The sequence below is a fragment of the Zalophus californianus genome, chromosome 17 (genome assembly GCF_009762305.2).
Source record: "Zalophus californianus isolate mZalCal1 chromosome 17, mZalCal1.pri.v2, whole genome shotgun sequence".
In the NCBI taxonomy this organism is placed as follows: Eukaryota; Metazoa; Chordata; class Mammalia; order Carnivora; family Otariidae; genus Zalophus; species Zalophus californianus.
In genome coordinates, this window is record NC_045611.1 from 47,154,712 (window position 1) to 47,171,263 (window position 16,552).

General features: G+C 58.4%; 1 protein-coding gene across 1 annotated transcript; it reads left to right on the plus strand.

Moving 5' to 3' along the window:
- The first annotated feature begins 1,568 nt into the window (after positions 1-1,568).
- Positions 1,569-16,390, plus strand: MAP3K10 (mitogen-activated protein kinase kinase kinase 10). The gene is made up of 10 exons (XM_027617584.2): positions 1,569-2,855; positions 6,716-6,896; positions 9,818-9,966; positions 10,429-10,604; positions 11,207-11,453; positions 13,018-13,134; positions 13,639-13,798; positions 13,919-14,031; positions 14,386-15,036; positions 15,784-16,390. Exons 1-10 carry the CDS (start codon positions 2,168-2,170, stop codon positions 16,104-16,106), a joined length of 2,805 nt encoding a protein of 934 aa, XP_027473385.1. The 5' UTR covers positions 1,569-2,167; the 3' UTR covers positions 16,107-16,390.
- Positions 16,391-16,552: the final 162 nt, after the last annotated feature.

Consider the following 16,552-nt stretch of genomic DNA (forward strand, 5'->3'; position numbering starts at 1 on the left):
TCTCTCTCTCTCATTCTCGCTCTCTCAAATGAATAAATAAATAAAATCTTTTAAAAAAAGAGAAATTAATATCTCCAGACCAGCATCTCCAAAAAGGAAGCACAAGCCCCAGCCTTTAAAGGTTGCAGAGAAGGGACTGAAGGTGTTGCTAAACATGAACATCTGTGGAAATTTAACTGTGCTAGTATTTCTATTAGAATCCTTATTGGTTGTGTAGCTCTCTGATTTTAAGGTTTCGTACGTTTTGAACAATCTGTCCCTAGTTTTATTTTTCCCATAAAGCCTTGTTATTTTTAGCACACTGTTTTGTAGAACTCCGAGCTTTTTCAGGAATGCATATATCAGTTTATGGCAGAACCTCCTATACTCAGAATAAGGGGAGACTCTGTCTTCCAACAACCATTCTTGGTAGGTCCTAAGTTTCCCTGACATGTAGCCAGGAGACCAGGTATCCACTTCCTTTTCAGAGTGGAACAACTTCCCAGGAGCTGGGGCGGGGTGAAGTGTGGGGGTTAGTTCTCTGGAGCTTGGAAACCAGAGCCCATCATAGGTCCTCTCTTCTCTCCTCCCTCCAGACCTCCGGACCACTCAGGAGAAGCCACGTGAAAAGGCCCAGAATTTTGCCGCTTACAAGCTCACAGATCTTGGGCCAGTCACTGAAATTCTGCAGGACTCAGTTTCCTCATTCTTTAAATGGGAAGGCAGTGTTTTTAAAAAATCATGTTTAATTTAAAAATCTGCCTTTGATTCTTGCTTTGCCACTTACACCTCTGTGACCTCGGACAAGTGACTTTGCTTCTCAATGCGTCGTTTGTAAAATGGGGTCTTTGCGAGATTTTGATGATGCCACACGTGCAAAGCACTTAGCACAAGATGAGCATTAAGCCCCAGTAAATTGAAGTTCCTATTCTGGGAGGTGGGGAATTCTCGAGGGTACGAGGTTTGACTGCTGAGGCAGTAGAACCCAGAGCTGGTGGGGAAAGACATGGCTGTGAATTCCCCACGGACAGTAAACACGTCCTGCCAGCCGGTCTTCCCCGTTGAGGCCTCTCCATCAGCCGGACCCCCTAGCTTGCAAGAGCCACCAACCCGCTTCCAGCGTTTGGGGCCGCCTCCCGCCGCGCGGGTCGGAGAACGGACTACATCTCCCGGTGTGCACCTCGGGTCGGGGCCCCGAGGGGCCGGTCGCTAAGGAGACCTTGTCCCAGGCACGTTAGAGGCTGGAGGCAGTAACCACCACTCAGGCAGCTCCTATATTTCGCTTTGCGAAGCTAGTCAGCCACCGTCTATCCCACCTTGAGCCGTGGACCCGCAGGGTCTGTGAGGAGCGCTTGGCCCCCTCCTCCTTCCCTCCTCCAGGGCGACCGGGTCCCAGGGTCCGAGGCCGGGCTTATCTCCCCGGGAGGATTCCTTCAGCCCCGTGGGGTCCCCACTGCGACCCAAGGTTGGCAGCGGGGCTCTGGGGGGGTGGGGGTGGGGGTGGGGTCTAGAGGACAGCCTCGAGGCCGCTCAGCCGGAGACTACAACTCCCAGGCGGCACCGCGGCGGCGGCGAACACGTCACTTAGGCACCGCCGGCGGCCCCGGGAAGCGGCGCGGGCGGGGGCAGGGCTGGGGCCAACCGGGAGGCCGGTGCCGAGGATGGGGGCCGCCCGGCCGCCCCGCGCGTGAGAAGGCCGAGGGGCGCGCCACCCCGTCCCGGGGCGGGCGCCCCCCGGGCTCAGCCACCCCTACCCCGCCCGGCAGTCGTGGCCCGGGATGCGGAGCCGGGGGCCGCCGGTGGAGCTGCGCGGGGTGAGAGGCGCGGGGAAGGGGGCTGCCTGCTTCTCTCACCCTCGTCCCCCACCGGCGGGCCCCGGCAGAAATTCGGGAGCCGCGCGGCCAGGCCCTCTTAGCGCCCTGACATTTGGGGGAACAGGTGAACCCGCCGCCCTTCCCGCACCCCGCCCCGCCTGGGCAGCTGAATCAGAGGGGACGACCCTGCCCTTTTAAGGAGGCTTTTTGTTGCTCCTGCGGAGGGCTCTCCCCCCCCGCCCCCCAGCCATGGCCACCAGGAGCCCCCTAGAACCCGCAGGGACCGCCCCCCATCCTGGCAGCCGGGGCCCGCCCTCTGCATCCCGCGGGCAGCCAGTGTGAAGCGGCCTCCTGTAGCCCCCGGCCCCTCCCCCATGGAGGAGGAGGAGGACGGGGGGGGGACGGCCAAGGAGTGGGGCACGACCCCCACGGGGCCCGTCTGGACCGCGGTGTTCGACTACGAGGCGGCGGGCGACGAGGAGCTGACCCTGCGGAGGGGCGACCGCGTCCAGGTGCTTTCCCAGGACTGTGCCGTGTCGGGGGACGAGGGCTGGTGGACCGGGCAGCTACCCAGCGGCCGCGTGGGCGTTTTCCCCAGCAACTACGTAGCCCCCGGCGCCCCCGCCGCGCCCGCGGGCCTCCGGCTGCCCCAGGAGATCCCCTTCCACGAGCTGCAGCTAGAGGAGATCATCGGCGTAGGGGGCTTTGGCAAAGTCTACCGGGCCCTATGGCGCGGCGAGGAGGTGGCTGTCAAGGCCGCCCGGCTGGACCCTGAGCGGGACCCGGCAGTGACAGCAGAGCAGGTGCGCCAGGAGGCCCGGCTCTTCGGAGCCCTGAAGCACCCCAACATCATTGCCCTCAGAGGCGCCTGCCTCAGCCCCCCACACCTCTGCCTGGTGATGGAGTATGCCAGGGGGGGCGCACTGAGCAGGGTGCTGGCGGGCCGCCGGGTGCCCCCTCATGTGCTGGTCAACTGGGCTGTGCAGGTGGCCCGGGGCATGAACTACCTACACAATGATGCCCCTGTGCCCATCATCCACCGGGACCTCAAGTCCATCAACAGTAAGTGGTGTCCTCCCCCAAAACTTGCTTCCACAGAATCTTGTGAGGTCGAGGGTAGGTGGCGGGAAATGGGGACACCAGAAGTCGCTGCCTAGGGCGAGAAGGGGCAGCAGTGTACCTTCCGGGCCAAGTGAGGCAGGCCTTGCCCGTTAAGGGAGAAAAAGGAGGCTCAGAAAGGTTGAGGGACCACCTGTCCCCCAGACTACAGTCACAGTAGCTCAATAAATACGGCCAGCCCTGCACTCCTAGCATAAAACAGCACAGATGCAGGGCCTGCCCTCAAGGCATCGAGGGTCCAATCCTGATGCCAGAGTCCACCAGGCAGAGACAGAAAGAACCTAGCCTGGAGTTGGGGTTTCTCAGCCTCCACACTATTTACATTTGGGGCCGGATGATCGTAGGAGGCTGTTTAGCAGCCTCCTTGGCCTGTACCTGCCAGATGCCATGGGCATCCCCCACCGCCATCGCCAATTATGATAACCGAAACTTGTCTCCAGACATTGCCAAATGTCCCCTGGGGAGCGGGGGAGAGGGTAAAGCCACCCCCACCTGAGAACCACTTCCTGGAGTCCTCCCAGGCCTCTGCCCCAGCTAGCGGAGGCAAAGTGGAGGTGAGGGAGGAGGAAAAGGGATGTGCCTTACATAAAAAGCTTCCAGGCTGCCTGGCTTATCCCAGGCTCTCAGAAGTTGATTGGTTGGTTGAATGAGAACTGGGGCCAGGCAGAAGGGAAGGCTCCCCAGGACCCACACCTAGATCCAGGAGCTTCTCATGATGTTAGCACGTATTATTGAGCACCTATTCCCAGTGGTTTCCGCCCTTACCGTCCTCACAAACTGAAGATTTCATTCATTCCTCACATATTTCCCTGAGCGCCTGGGGTGTGCCACACCCTGCCCTGGGTCCTAAGTATATGACCCCGGAAAAATCCCACCTTCCTGGCTCTCCTCCCGTCCTTCCTCTGCCCCACCTCGCTCCCTTTCCTTTCTACACTGATGTATTCATTCTTTTCTTTTTTCATTTGGTGTTTGCTGGGCCAAGTCACGCGCCAAGGAGAGGGCTCAGCAGTGAATGAGGCCAACGTGTGCCCTGCCCTCACCTGAAATGTGACAGGTTCTCCTTTGCCCTCACCTTTGGACCCCCACATCTCATCTATTTCTGATTCCTGCCAATTCTGCACCTTAACATTTGTTTGAATCTATCCCATTCTTTTGTGTGTGGTTTTTGTTTTTTTTTCACAGTTTTGTTGCTCTGCCCCCTCCCCGCCCCCACCACCAGCAGAGCCCCTGCAGCAGAGGGATGTGTATTCCTTACCTTCCAGGCCTCGCATTTGGGCACTAACAGAGCCGCCAGGAGCTCAAGGGGTGCCACGCGCTGTGCCAGGGCTAGGGAATGGAGCGGGAGACACAGATGGCTCCTGCCTTCCCTGATGCTCCGAAATGCTGGGCAAGTGGACGCAGGATGGGCAGCATATTCCTCTTGAAGGCTGAGCATGCTCTTCTTGGCCCTTCCTCACCCCTGCTAATTCAGCAGCCTGAAGGTGGGGTGTAAGGATACACACCTGTGCCCCCAGGGTTTCCTGCAACCAGTGCCACCCGGGCATAGGGTTGTTGGGGCTCTGTAGGCCAGGGCTGCCTGCCCAGGCAACGGGACAGCTCCATGCCTGGGACAGGTCACAGGGCCTCCACAGGAGCCCCTCACCCGATGATGCTCATACACTGGTTCATTCAACCAGTAATTTGGAAGCAGAATTAAGTATACAAGGCCGTGTCTTAAGCTCTGGGATTTCAGAAGTGAACCGGGCAAGATCTCCCCATATGGAAGTTAGAGGCTAGTAAACAGAAGTAGATGACCGATATTTAGAGAGATAGTAGATAGATAGATGACAAAGTTTCCAGAGAGTATCAGGGGCTCTGAAGAAAATAAGATACTAGATCAAGGATGAGACAGAAGGAGCTCTTCCAGTCAGATGGTCAAGGGAGGCAGTCCTGGCGCGGAGACCCCGAACAAAGACGACCCGGCTTTGTGAAGGTCTGGGCAGGGCCAAGGTCCCAACGTGGCAATGAGCACGCCTTGTTGGAGAAACAGCGAGGAGACCACAGGGGTTGGAAGAGGAGAAACGAGGCAGAGTTAGGAGATGAGGTCAGAAACGTAGGCAGGGCCCAGATCAGGATGACCCTGGGGGTGAGGATGAGGATTTCGGGTATTTTATTCAATGCCATGGAAGCCATTAGAAGGTTTCTAAGCAGGCGGTGACGTAGATGGGAGATGCAGAAATGAAGCGTAAGACCATAGCGTGTTCCCTCTATCACAGAGTCACCCCACAAACAGGAGAGGTGGGGACCCAAGAAGGGAGGGGTGGAGTCACATGCTAGAGAGTCGAGGGAGGCCTCTGGGCTTTGATGATAGTAGAATTAGCTCACCGTTATGATGGGAGAAGTAGCCAGGAAGGGTCAAAGATCCAGGTGGAGAAATAAGGGCCAATTATGGCGACATCACGCAGTAATAATAATAGCTAACATTTTGTAAGGACGTGTTGCTTCCGGCCCTAAATCCTTCCTACAACCCTCTAAGACCAGTATGACCACCATGTCCATTTAACAGAGGAGAAATCTTAGCGTTAAGAAGAATACATTAACGAGGTTACGCAGTTAGTAAGTGGCAGGGCTGGGATTCAAACCTCAGCAGGACCCCGCACACTTTGGGGCCTCTGTTTGACAGAAGCTGGTAGAATGTCATAGCAGTTAAGAGACTGGGCCCTCGGGTCAGATCTCGGCCAGGTCTTTGCTGCACAGTTTTCTAGCTGTATGATCTTGGCCAGGGGACTTCATCTCTCTGAGCCTCAGTTTGTCAGTCGATAAAACGGGCTGCTTTCTAGTTAATTCGTGTGAAGGGCTTAGCACAGTGCCTGCCATATAGTGAGCTGCTGGTAAACACCAGCCATGATTATAATTGTTGTTCGTAACAATCCCAGGCAGCAAGTTGGAGCCACTCATTATGCTTGGGGGATATATCTGTCCGATTTTGTCACTGTAATGCTGCATAACAAGCCACCCCCAAAACTCAGTGTCTTTAAAACTTGATGTCATTTATTACTGCTCACACACATGCATACCTGCTGGAGGTTAAGCTGATTTAGGCCGGGCTCAGCCGGAGAGGCTTGACTCCAAGTATCTAGCCTCCAAGCAGGCTAGCCAGGCATGGTCTCTTGGTGATGGCAGAAGCGCCAGAGGGCAGGCAGACGGGTGAGGCCTCTCAAGGCCTAGGCTGGGAGCTGGCATTCTGTCACTTCTGCCTCATCCTGTTGACCAAAACAAGTCACAAATGGCCAACCCAAAGTAAAGGAGGGGGAAATACACTCTGCTTCTTTTGGGGAAAGAAAGGCACAGTCACGTGGCGAAGCGTGTGATGCTGCAAAAAGGAGTAGAACGGGTCCCCCCCCTCCCCCGCATGCAGTTTGCCACAAGGGGTGACAAAGACAAAGGAGAACCACGTTCATCCCTTCTGCTCATGCTCCGCAGTTCCCACCTCTGGGCTGGCTGGGAATTAAAAGCCCGGACCAGGGAGAAGCAAGGCGTTGGATACCAACCTTGCGATGAGCTCCGCAGAGCCTAGGTTGGAGTCAGGAGGGTAGCGGACCCAGGGGAGGCCCCCTCCCCCCTCGTGGGAGCCCCAGGGCAGGGACCAGACAGCACGGAAGGGTCCGCGGTTTTCCAGACCAGGAAAGGAGCCGCCGCAGAGGGGGACCGGCTCGAGGTGGGGGAGAGAACAGTAAGAGATTCCAGCCGAGGCAGGGGCCAGGACACTCAGGTCTGCAGCCCAGAAGCTCTGGGGTGACCCGCCTTTCTTCCTCACCCCCCAGTCCTTATCCTGGAGGCCATCGAGAACCACAACCTCGCAGACACGGTGCTCAAGATCACAGACTTCGGCCTCGCCCGCGAGTGGCACAAGACCACCAAAATGAGCGCTGCGGGGACTTATGCCTGGATGGCTCCAGAGGTTATCCGTCTCTCCCTCTTCTCCAAAAGCAGTGACGTCTGGAGGTGCTGATGGGGGCAGCTGGGGAGTCCTGGCAATGAGGGAGGCGGGGGGGGGGGGGAGGGGGGTCAGAACGGGAGGGGCAGTCTCCCATCGAAGTGAGGATCCAGGCCTGGGGGGGCCCCCCCTGCTGGCAGGGTCAGGCCCTCCGGGCACCAAAGCAGGCGGCTGCTCTGTTTGCGGAAGTGGCAGCTGAGAAGGACTCAGATTCGAGTGGAAAATTCCAAAGATCTAGAGATAGGGTGTCAGCACCAGGGCCCTCAGACACCATCCAGCACACCGCCCCATGTGTCAGAAGGAAATTGAGGCCTTTGGAGGCCTCTGTCCATCCATCCATCCATCCGTCCGCACTGGGTGCTAGGAATACAGCAGGAAATAAAAGTAGACACACTTCTTGCCCACAGGGATAGTAAATAAGGAAATAAACATACAGGAAAGCTGGGAAAATAGCTGGTTTCAAGTTTAAAAAGTCATAAAACAATTTTCAAAAGATAGTGAGCTAATCCCCCAGAACAAAGCATCAGATAGTATTAAGAGCCAGGAGGTTGATCGAAAAGCCCTCTGAGGGCCGGAGGATGACTTCAGGGAAGGCTTTTCTGGGAAGTGATACTTGAGCTGAGTTTGGGCTGACAGGAAGGAGCCAGCCATGCACAGTTTGGGCGAAGAAGCTTCCCAGGCAGAGGGGACGGTGCCCACAAAGGAGACGCCGGCATGAGAATGAGCTTGGTCCGTTCCAGATAAAACTACAAGACCCAGGCGGCTAGCGCAGAGCAGGCAAGGAGAAAGGTGGTAGGAAATGACAGAGGAGAGAAAGTTGGATGAGCGACCAGACGCCGGGCTTTATTCTAAGTGCAGGGAAAAGCCGAGTGGCCTTTATGAACAGCATGGTCCGGCTGAGCGTTGCAAGGCTCCCTGGGCTGTAGGATGAGGAATATGTCATAGGGGACAGGAGTAGTGGGGGCGGGAGGCCAGTGAGGAGGTTGTTGCCCTCATCAGCGAGACTGGATGGTGGCAGCTGAACCTCTTCAACCCCTGGCCTTATCCTGGGAGGGAGCCAGACCCGGGTCAGTCCCCAGCTGAGGCACCAGATGGACCAAGCAGCAAGGTCATGGCTTTGGGGCAGACAGATCAGGAGGGAAGTCTCCATGAGAGCAGCACAGCCCTTTGGGGAAGGTTCTGAGTGGCTTTACATTACACAGCATTCATTTGTGGTACCAAACATTTAACAGAGCCAGGTCTCAGTGGCAAGGAGCAGAAAACCCTAAACGCAAACAAACAGAAGTTTCTGCTCGCATGTAAAGCCCAGGACCGCTGTGGTGCCCCCCACGACAGGAATTCAGGGGTGGGAGGGGTTCCTCAACGGGGGTGTCATTGACATCAGGCAAGATCATTCTTCCTTGTATGGTCCCGCCCTGTACTTCTCAGGACAGCAGGTATAGATGGTTCCCAGCCCCCAAACATCATCACGCTCCCTGGTCACTGTGGCCATCCAGACATCCCCACAGGTTTCCAGCGATATGGGGAAAGTGGGGGCTTACGCCATGTCCAGCTGAAAGCCACTGTTACTGTCCTCCACCTTGCGTGGCCTACGTTCCCAAGCTCACTTCATCATCCAAAATGGCTACTTGGGCTCCAGCTTTTAGGTCCACATTACAGCCAGTAGGAAGGACAGAAGCAGAAAAGACACCCCTTCTCTCTAAGGACACTTCCCGGAAGTGAGTTGCCGAGGACACGCCCTCCTCCATCCCACTGGCTGGAAGTGTCGCCATAGGGGCTTCCTTAGCTGCAAAGGAGGATGGAAAAGTACTTCAGACAGGATGCGCACAGCTCAGATTCGCCAGCACTGGTCCTGAGAAGGGAGGCCGCCAGCTGTAGGAGAGCGGACGTTGTGTCCATCTTGCTCTGGGGCCTAGAACAGTGACTGGCAGCCAGCAGATGTGTTTCTATGTCGAATGAATGCACGTGTGGATGTGGGGGAGCCCGGGGACCTACTGCATGCCGGGCGCTGCACAAAATGGTCATTAGGCTCCCGAGGGAGTTCAGATGGGCCTGCAGGTGACTAGCAGAGCGGTGCACGCCCCGGTGTTGTGTATCCATGAAGGACACTGCCATGGGCACATCAAGCAGGCCTGAGTCCAAGTGTGGACTGAGACCTGTCCACTTAACTAGCTGTGTGCCCTTTAGGCAGACAACTTAACCTCTCTGAGCCTGCACCTGCTCGTTGGATAAAACGGGGGTCATACCAATACCTTCTGCCTTACAGGGCTGTTGTGAGGATTACTGAGAGCGCCTAGCACAGTGCTGGCCTGGAGTAAGTGCTTTATAAATGTTAAATAGTGTTAACTTGTTTTTAGAGGTAAGTGCCGAGGGTTCTTCTGGGAACACAGAGGAGGGGCCTCTAACCTAGCTTTGGAGGCTGTGGAATCAAGGAAGGCTTCCTGGTAGAGAGGGCAGCTGAATTCTGACCTAAAGGACAGTTATTTACGCAAAGGGAAGGATGTCCTCGACAAAGGGAACAGCATGTGCGAAGCCAGGGGTTAGGAAGAACGGGGCTTGTTCAACTTGTTCACTGTGGCTACAAGCTGACGCTGGGGTTGGTACAGGGGTGAGAGTGCTTAGAGGCAAGGCTACAGTGGTCATCAGAGGTCAGGGCTAAGAAAAGTGGCTTTGCCCCGTGGGCACAGGGGACACACTGAAGGTTTTCAGGTAGGGGTGAGGGGAGAGAGAGCAAAGGCAAGACGCCAGAGAGAGCCAAACCCACAACACCCATTTGAAATCAGGCCAGCAGAAGTCAGTCACGTTCTTGTGGCCTCACTGGGGGATGTTGGGGTGAGGGAGGCCCATCAGGGGACTGGAGGCAGGGCTGGGGTGTAGGTGAGGATTGGGGTGGGCTGCAGCATCACCCCTCCCTCTTCCCCACCTGCAGCTTCGGGGTGCTGCTCTGGGAGCTGCTGACGGGTGAGGTCCCCTACCGTGAAATCGACGCCTTGGCCGTGGCGTATGGCGTGGCTATGAACAAGCTGACGCTGCCCATCCCCTCCACGTGCCCCGAGCCCTTTGCCCGCCTCCTGGAGGGTGAGCCAGGGCCCTGTGGAGATAGGCTCAGCTTGGGCGGCAGGGGCCCTCGGGCCAGACCTCACCCCTTCACACCCATCCATCCCAGTGGGTCCAGGAGTGAGGGAGAAGGGGCCGCAACCATCGGGCCACAAACTGCCTCCAGGGCCCCCAAACTTTTGTTCTGGCCAGGCCCACAGCTCCTGAGGGCAACCTGTTAGCATTCACTGGCCCCAGGATTCTTCCCTGATCCTTGATTCTGCCACACGTGAGGGAGTGGGTCCCCAGGTTTCTATCCCAGTTTCACTGAGTGCAATGTTGCCAGGAATTTGGCTCTACATTCCTTCCCCTCGGCTCCATGGAAGTTGTCTGTCCACAGTCCCCTGAAGTCCTGCCTGCCACGGAGCAGGCTGATGCCCCAGAGCACGGCCACTGACATCTCCCCTCCCACCGCTGTCCTCCCCATCCCCACCCCCACCCCAGAATGCTGGGACCCAGACCCCCACGGGCGGCCAGATTTCGGCAGCATCTTGAAGCAGCTTGAAGTCATTGAACAGTCAGCCCTGTTCCAGATGCCACTGGAGTCCTTCCACTCGCTGCAGGAAGACTGGAAGCTGGAGATTCAGCACATGTTCGATGACCTCCGGACCAAAGAGAAGGTGAAGGCAGGGGATAGAGTGGGAGGGGTGGAGTGAGCTCCTGCATTGCGGTGCCTTTGGTGGGGCAGAGGCCCCTCCCCTGAGCCGCAGTCTTTGGGTCCATGCAGAGCCAAGGTGGCTTTCTTTGTATATTAAGGAAAGACAGCCTGTTGATGGATTAGTAAGAAAAGGCACCCTGCACTGATGTTCTTACAAGTGATACCACCTGATGTGTGGGATTGGTTCTAAAACACAACAGCCAAAATGGGAGGGAGGGAGGAGACAAGAAGTGACAAGAAAAAAGGATTTGCAAAGCATAAATAAGTTGTTGACCTCGAATGATGAGTACACTGGGGGCTCTGTCTCTGCTTTTGTGGATGTTTGAAGTTTTCCAAGCTGAGGAGCCAAAAAGTTAAAAATCAAAGGGGTCAAAATCAAGCCACCCCTTTCTTTGTGCAAACAGCCCCGTGTCCTGGCACCCAGCTGGGCTGGTAAAGAGTGAGCTGCCCCACGGGCCGCGCCCCGACGGACCCAGCAGCCCCAGGGCCATGGTGAGGGGTGGGGGGGGTGGGTGGGAGGAGATCCGTACGGCCCTAGCCCGCAGCCGCCCATCTCCTCCCCAGGAGCTCCGGAGCCGGGAGGAGGAGCTGCTGCGGGCCGCCCAGGAGCAGCGCTTCCAGGAGGAGCAGCTGCGGCGGCGGGAACAGGAGCTGGCGGAGCGCGAGATGGACATCGTGGAGCGGGAGCTGCACCTGCTCATGTGCCAGCTGAGCCAGGAGAAGCCCAGGGTCCGCAAACGCAAGGGCAACTTCAAGCGCAGCCGCCTGCTCAAGCTGCGGGACGGCGGCAGCCACATCAGCCTGCCCTCGGGTACCGCCCCCTGCGCCGCCCCCGGAGGCCGCCGCGAGCCCGCCACACGCAGGCTTTACCTCTTCCTTTTAGTTTGTAAACGTTTTTTTTTCCGTGCTAAAAATATATCACCCACGTGGAAAAGGACCAGAAAACAGCACAGCTTCAGGAGCGCATATAATCGCCCGCTTGAAGGCGGAGAGAACCTCCATCCACCCCTCCAGATGCCGTCTTCATGCCTCCTCCAGCCTCCTGCCACCCCCTGCCCCAAGAGTAACCTCTGTGATGACTTTCAGGGCATTCACTCCTCTGCGTCTCTTTATTGTTTCGTCTACCACCTATTTTTTATAATTATCTTTTAGTCTGCTGCTTTCTCCCCGCTTGCCAATAATTTGTTGAGGAACATCATTTATCCTGCGGCATCTCCCACGGCGCGACCGGATGTTGCGGCTTGCATCCCGCTGTCATCCTTAACGCGCCCCTCCGTCCCCTGAATTTCCTATAAAGTGGTATTAAACCATGTGAAATTGCTGATGTTCAGCCCTTTTTGTTTCACGTGGCTTAATCAGTTTCAAGTTCAGGTTTGGGCTCTTGTTTCCCCACAGCCTGCTTCCTAGGCACTGTTAACAGTGCTCACCTCCATAAAGCCCATGATGTCTGCTCGACTCTCTCTCTCTCTGGGACATTAGAAGCCATAATGCCGTGGCCAGAATAGCACTGGCCAACAGAAATCTAATGCAAGCCACACAATGAAGTTTTAAATCTCATAGCCGCCTTAAAAGCTGGAGAGAGAAACAGGTGCCATTGGTTTTAACAATATATTTTATTTAGCCCAATATATCCAAAACGTTACGGTGTCCCATGCAATCAACACAAACACTGTTAGGGATTTTACTTTTTTTCATACTCCATCTTTGAAACTCAACGGACGTATTACAGTTACAGCACATCTTGGTCCAGGTGCTAAATTTTCATCAAAAAATACTTGACCTGCATTTGGATTTCATGAAATTTACAGTTGAGAAAGTAGATTCTCTCTCTCTCTCTCTCTCTCTCTCTCTCACACACACACACACACACACATAGATTCACATACCTAAATTGTTCCAAACGTGCTTCAATGTTTTCAATAACAGCTGAGTATCCGTTTTTAGTTTAAATTTAAATTCATTGCAACCACACAGATGAAGTTTGAACTCTCCAGTTCCTCAGCTGCAGTCCCACATGGCAAGTGCTCCGTGGCCACATGTGGCTAATGGCCACCACGTTGGACACTTAGCCCTAGATCCATAGTCAATCCTTAGTTAATTAAGGACCCAATTAGGATCTTGCCTCTCAACCTCGCACATAGGCCAGATGTCTCTGGCGGGCTCACCACGGTTAGAAGGCTGCCCCTCACCCCGGAGTTGCCGATTCAGAAGGCCCAAGAGTAAGCACCCCCGCACCCCCCGGTCTCCAGGTGAGATGGGCAGTTTGGGAATGCAAAACAGTGGCGTTCCCATCCAGCACTCCTATCCTACAAAGGGACCTTCTCTTTGGTTACCCACGGAGCCGTTTGCTCAGGAAAGTCTCTTTCTTTTCGCAGGCTTCGAGCATAAGATCACAGTCCAGGCCTCTCCAACCCTGGACAAGCGGAAAGGATCCGACGGGGCCAGCCCCCCTGCGAGCCCCAGCATCATCCCCCGGCTGAGGGCCATTCGCCGTGAGTATCTCCCCAGGCCCTGACCCGTCCGTCGTCAACGACCTTTCTCTGCGCACATACCATACGCTGAGCCGGAGGACCAACAGGGACAAGACAGGCAGGGTCCCCTCCCTGATTCGCATCGGGGAGACAGACCATAGACAAGCCAACAAGTCAGTAAGCGGGACAATTTCCTGCAGCGATAAGCGCTGTAAAGGAAAGCAGGGAAGGGAATAAAAGAGGAGAATGGCCATTTGACCTCAGGAAGGCGGTGTAAGGAGCTGGGGTTCGAGCAGGGACCTGCGAGCTGAGGAGGAGGGAGGAGGGCCAGGATCTGAAAGAAGTATGTCCCTGCCAGAGGGCCCGGCAAGGGCCAAGGCGGGGGGTGGGAACCAGCAAGGGAAGGGTCCTGTCTGCAGTTAGAATCCAAGGTCCCTTGGACTTGGTGGTGGAGGGCGGATCCGAGAGTGAGACGGGGAGCGCAGCGGGCGCAGACTGGCCACCAAGTGGCTTCTCTGGGCCCAGTGACTCCTGTGGATGGTGGTGGCAACAGCAGTGGTGGCAGTGGGACATGGGGCCGCAGCGGGCCCCCAAAGAAGGAAGAGCTCGTTGGAGGCAAGAAGAAGGGCCGCACCTGGGGACCCAGCTCCACCCTGCAGAAGGAGCGGGCTGGAGGGGAGGAGAGGTACTTGCCCCTGACAGCCCACCGCTGGCCCTGCCCCTGCCCACCCCGACCCCCCCCCCCCCCCCGCAGCCAGCAGGTCGGCACTGCCACCCCCTCCCCCACCTCTGGTGCCCCCTGCAGGCTGAAGGCCCTGGGGGAAGGAAGCAAACAGTGGTCATCTAGCGCCCCCAACCTGGGCAAATCCCCCAAACACACACCGATCGCCCCAGGCTTCGCCAGCCTCAATGAGATGGGTAAGAGGGTGAGGGTGCCTTTAAAATGGAGAGGGAGGGGCATCCGGAGGGAAACATCACCCGAGAGGAAGAGGTGACCGCTCCCCTCGGGTTGGGGGGTGGGGAGGGAGCCGACGGCCCTGGACCCGTAGGTCGGCAACTTTCCTGGAACGCGGGGCAGCCCATGGGTGCAGGGTCATTCCCAGGGGCAGGGGGCTCTGTGAAGGGAAAGATTGGTGGGACTTGGTGGCCGCACTGCCGGGAGGGTCTTTCGGGGCAGCCCCCTCGCCACCAAGTCCCCGGGGGGCCGCGGGGACAGCGGGGGCGGCGGCGGCCAGCCCTGGAGGCGAGTGACCGGCCCTCTCCCGGTTGCAGAGGAGTTCGCGGAGGCGGACGGAGGCAGCAGCGTGCCTCCCTCCCCCTACACCACCCCGTCCTACCTCACGGCGCCGCTGCCGGCCGAGCCCTCCCCGGGGGCGCCCGCGCCCCTCTCCCGGCCGGGCCACGGCGGCCGGCGGCGCTGCGAGCTGGCTCTGCTGGGCTGCGCCACGCTGCTGGGCGCCGTGGGCCTGGGCGCCGACGTGGCCGAGGCGCGCGCGGCCGACTGCGAGGAGCAGCGGCGCTGGCTGGACGGTCTCTTCCCCCGCGCCGGCCGCTTCCCGCGGGGCCTCAGCCCGCCAGGGCGCTCGCCCGGCCGCCGCGACGACGCGGCCCCCGGCCCGGGCCTGGCGCCCTCGGCCACGCTGGTGTCGCTGTCGTCCGTGTCCGACTGCAACTCCACGCGTTCGCTGCTGCGCTCGGACAGCGACGAGGCCGCGCCGGCCGCGCCCTCCCCGCCGCCCTCCCCGCCCGGCACCAACCCCCTGGTGGACCTGGAGCTGGAGAGCTTCAAGAAAGACCCCCGCCAGTCGCTCACGCCCACCCACGTCACGGCCGCGCGCGCAGTGAGCCGCGGGCACCGGCGGACGCCGTCGGACGGGGCGCTGGGGCAGCGGGGGGCGCCTGAGCCCGCGGCTCCCCGCCCTGGTGAGTGAGGCGCCCCGCACCCGGGGCGCAGAAAGCGACCCTCCTCCCCTGCCCCCACCAAGGTCCGAGGTCCCAGCCCGGCGGCGACAGCGCCCCCCCTCCCCGCATGCCAGGGTGGCGTCCTGCTTTGGATGGGAGGAAGGGTCTGTGTCCCCACGGCCCTCACTGCTGGGGGCATGGTGGGTCCCCGGGTGATTGAGCGAACCGCAGTGCCTCCAGGGGCCAGGCGGGTGACATTACGGGCAACAGTTAACTACAGTGAACAGTCAGTCCTGTGCTAGACGATGTTCCCCATACATTTATTAACGACAGAGGCGATCAGCATGGGAGTCAACTACCTACTACCAGGCACTGTGCTACTTGTCTTACAATTACCGTTTTATTTACCCCTCGCCTAGGGAGGGCGCTGTTCTCCTGCCCCTCAGAGACCGCGCTATGCCTCGGGTCTCTCAGGCCTGTATGCGTGCACCCAGCACCTCAGAGGGGGTTTGGAGGGAATGAGGGCTTTATCTAGAGGGGTGACAAGGGAACAGGCTCTGACAGCTTAAGGAAGATGCTCAGAGTGAGATGAGTGAGCGCTTTGGAGCGCTCGGGGCCTAGGTCAAGGTCCCACCCCGGCTGGAAAGCGGGCCCAACAAGATCAGCAGATATTTCTAACAGAAATTCCAGTTCTCACGTAAAGGTCCTGGCTTTTCAATGCCACCCTCTGGCCCACCCCATTGACCTCATCTGATCCTCTCTTACCAGGCCCTCGAGAACCCCTGGACTTCCCCCGCCTGCCCGACCCCCAGACCTTGTTCCCGACCCACCGCCGGCCCCCCGAGTTCCCTGGCCGCCCTACCACCCTGACCTTCGCCCCAAGACCCCGGCCGGCTGCCAGCCGCCCCCGCCTGGACCCCTGGAAACTGGTCTCCTTTGGCCGGACACTCAGCATCTCGCCTCCCAGCAGGCCGGACACCCCAGAGAGTCCTGGACCCCCCGGCATGCAGCCCACGCTGCTTGACATGGACATGGAGGGGCAGAGCCAGGACAGCACAGTGCCCCTGTGCGGGGCCCATGGCTCCCGCTGAGGCCCACCCTCCACCGCCCGCCTGGGCAGCCATGAATGTAGCGCCCCAGGCCCCGCCCCAGCCTGCTGTGCCACAAGGCGGGGGAGGCCCTGGGCAGGGTACTCACTCTATTTATTGGGGAAGGGGGGAGGGGGTCACTTAATTTATTCCTTTGTACCCCAGAGGGTGGAGCCCAGTGCCCACCCTGCAGTGGGTGGGGGAGAGGGTGGGCAGGGACACTCAGGGACAGGGCATCGTAGGGATTTGGCACAAAATGCAGCATTAAAGGTAACCCCTGCCCCCTACGGCTCTTGGCTGTGTCTTTCCCCGGCCCGGGGCCCTGATCCTGGGTCAGCCCCAGGAGGGCACCCCCACCCCCCATCCCACGCTTCCCCCCCTGAGCCTCTGGGTCTCTGATCCAGAGGGCGAAGCTCAGGCCACGCGTCCCCTCCCTGGTCCCCACAAGA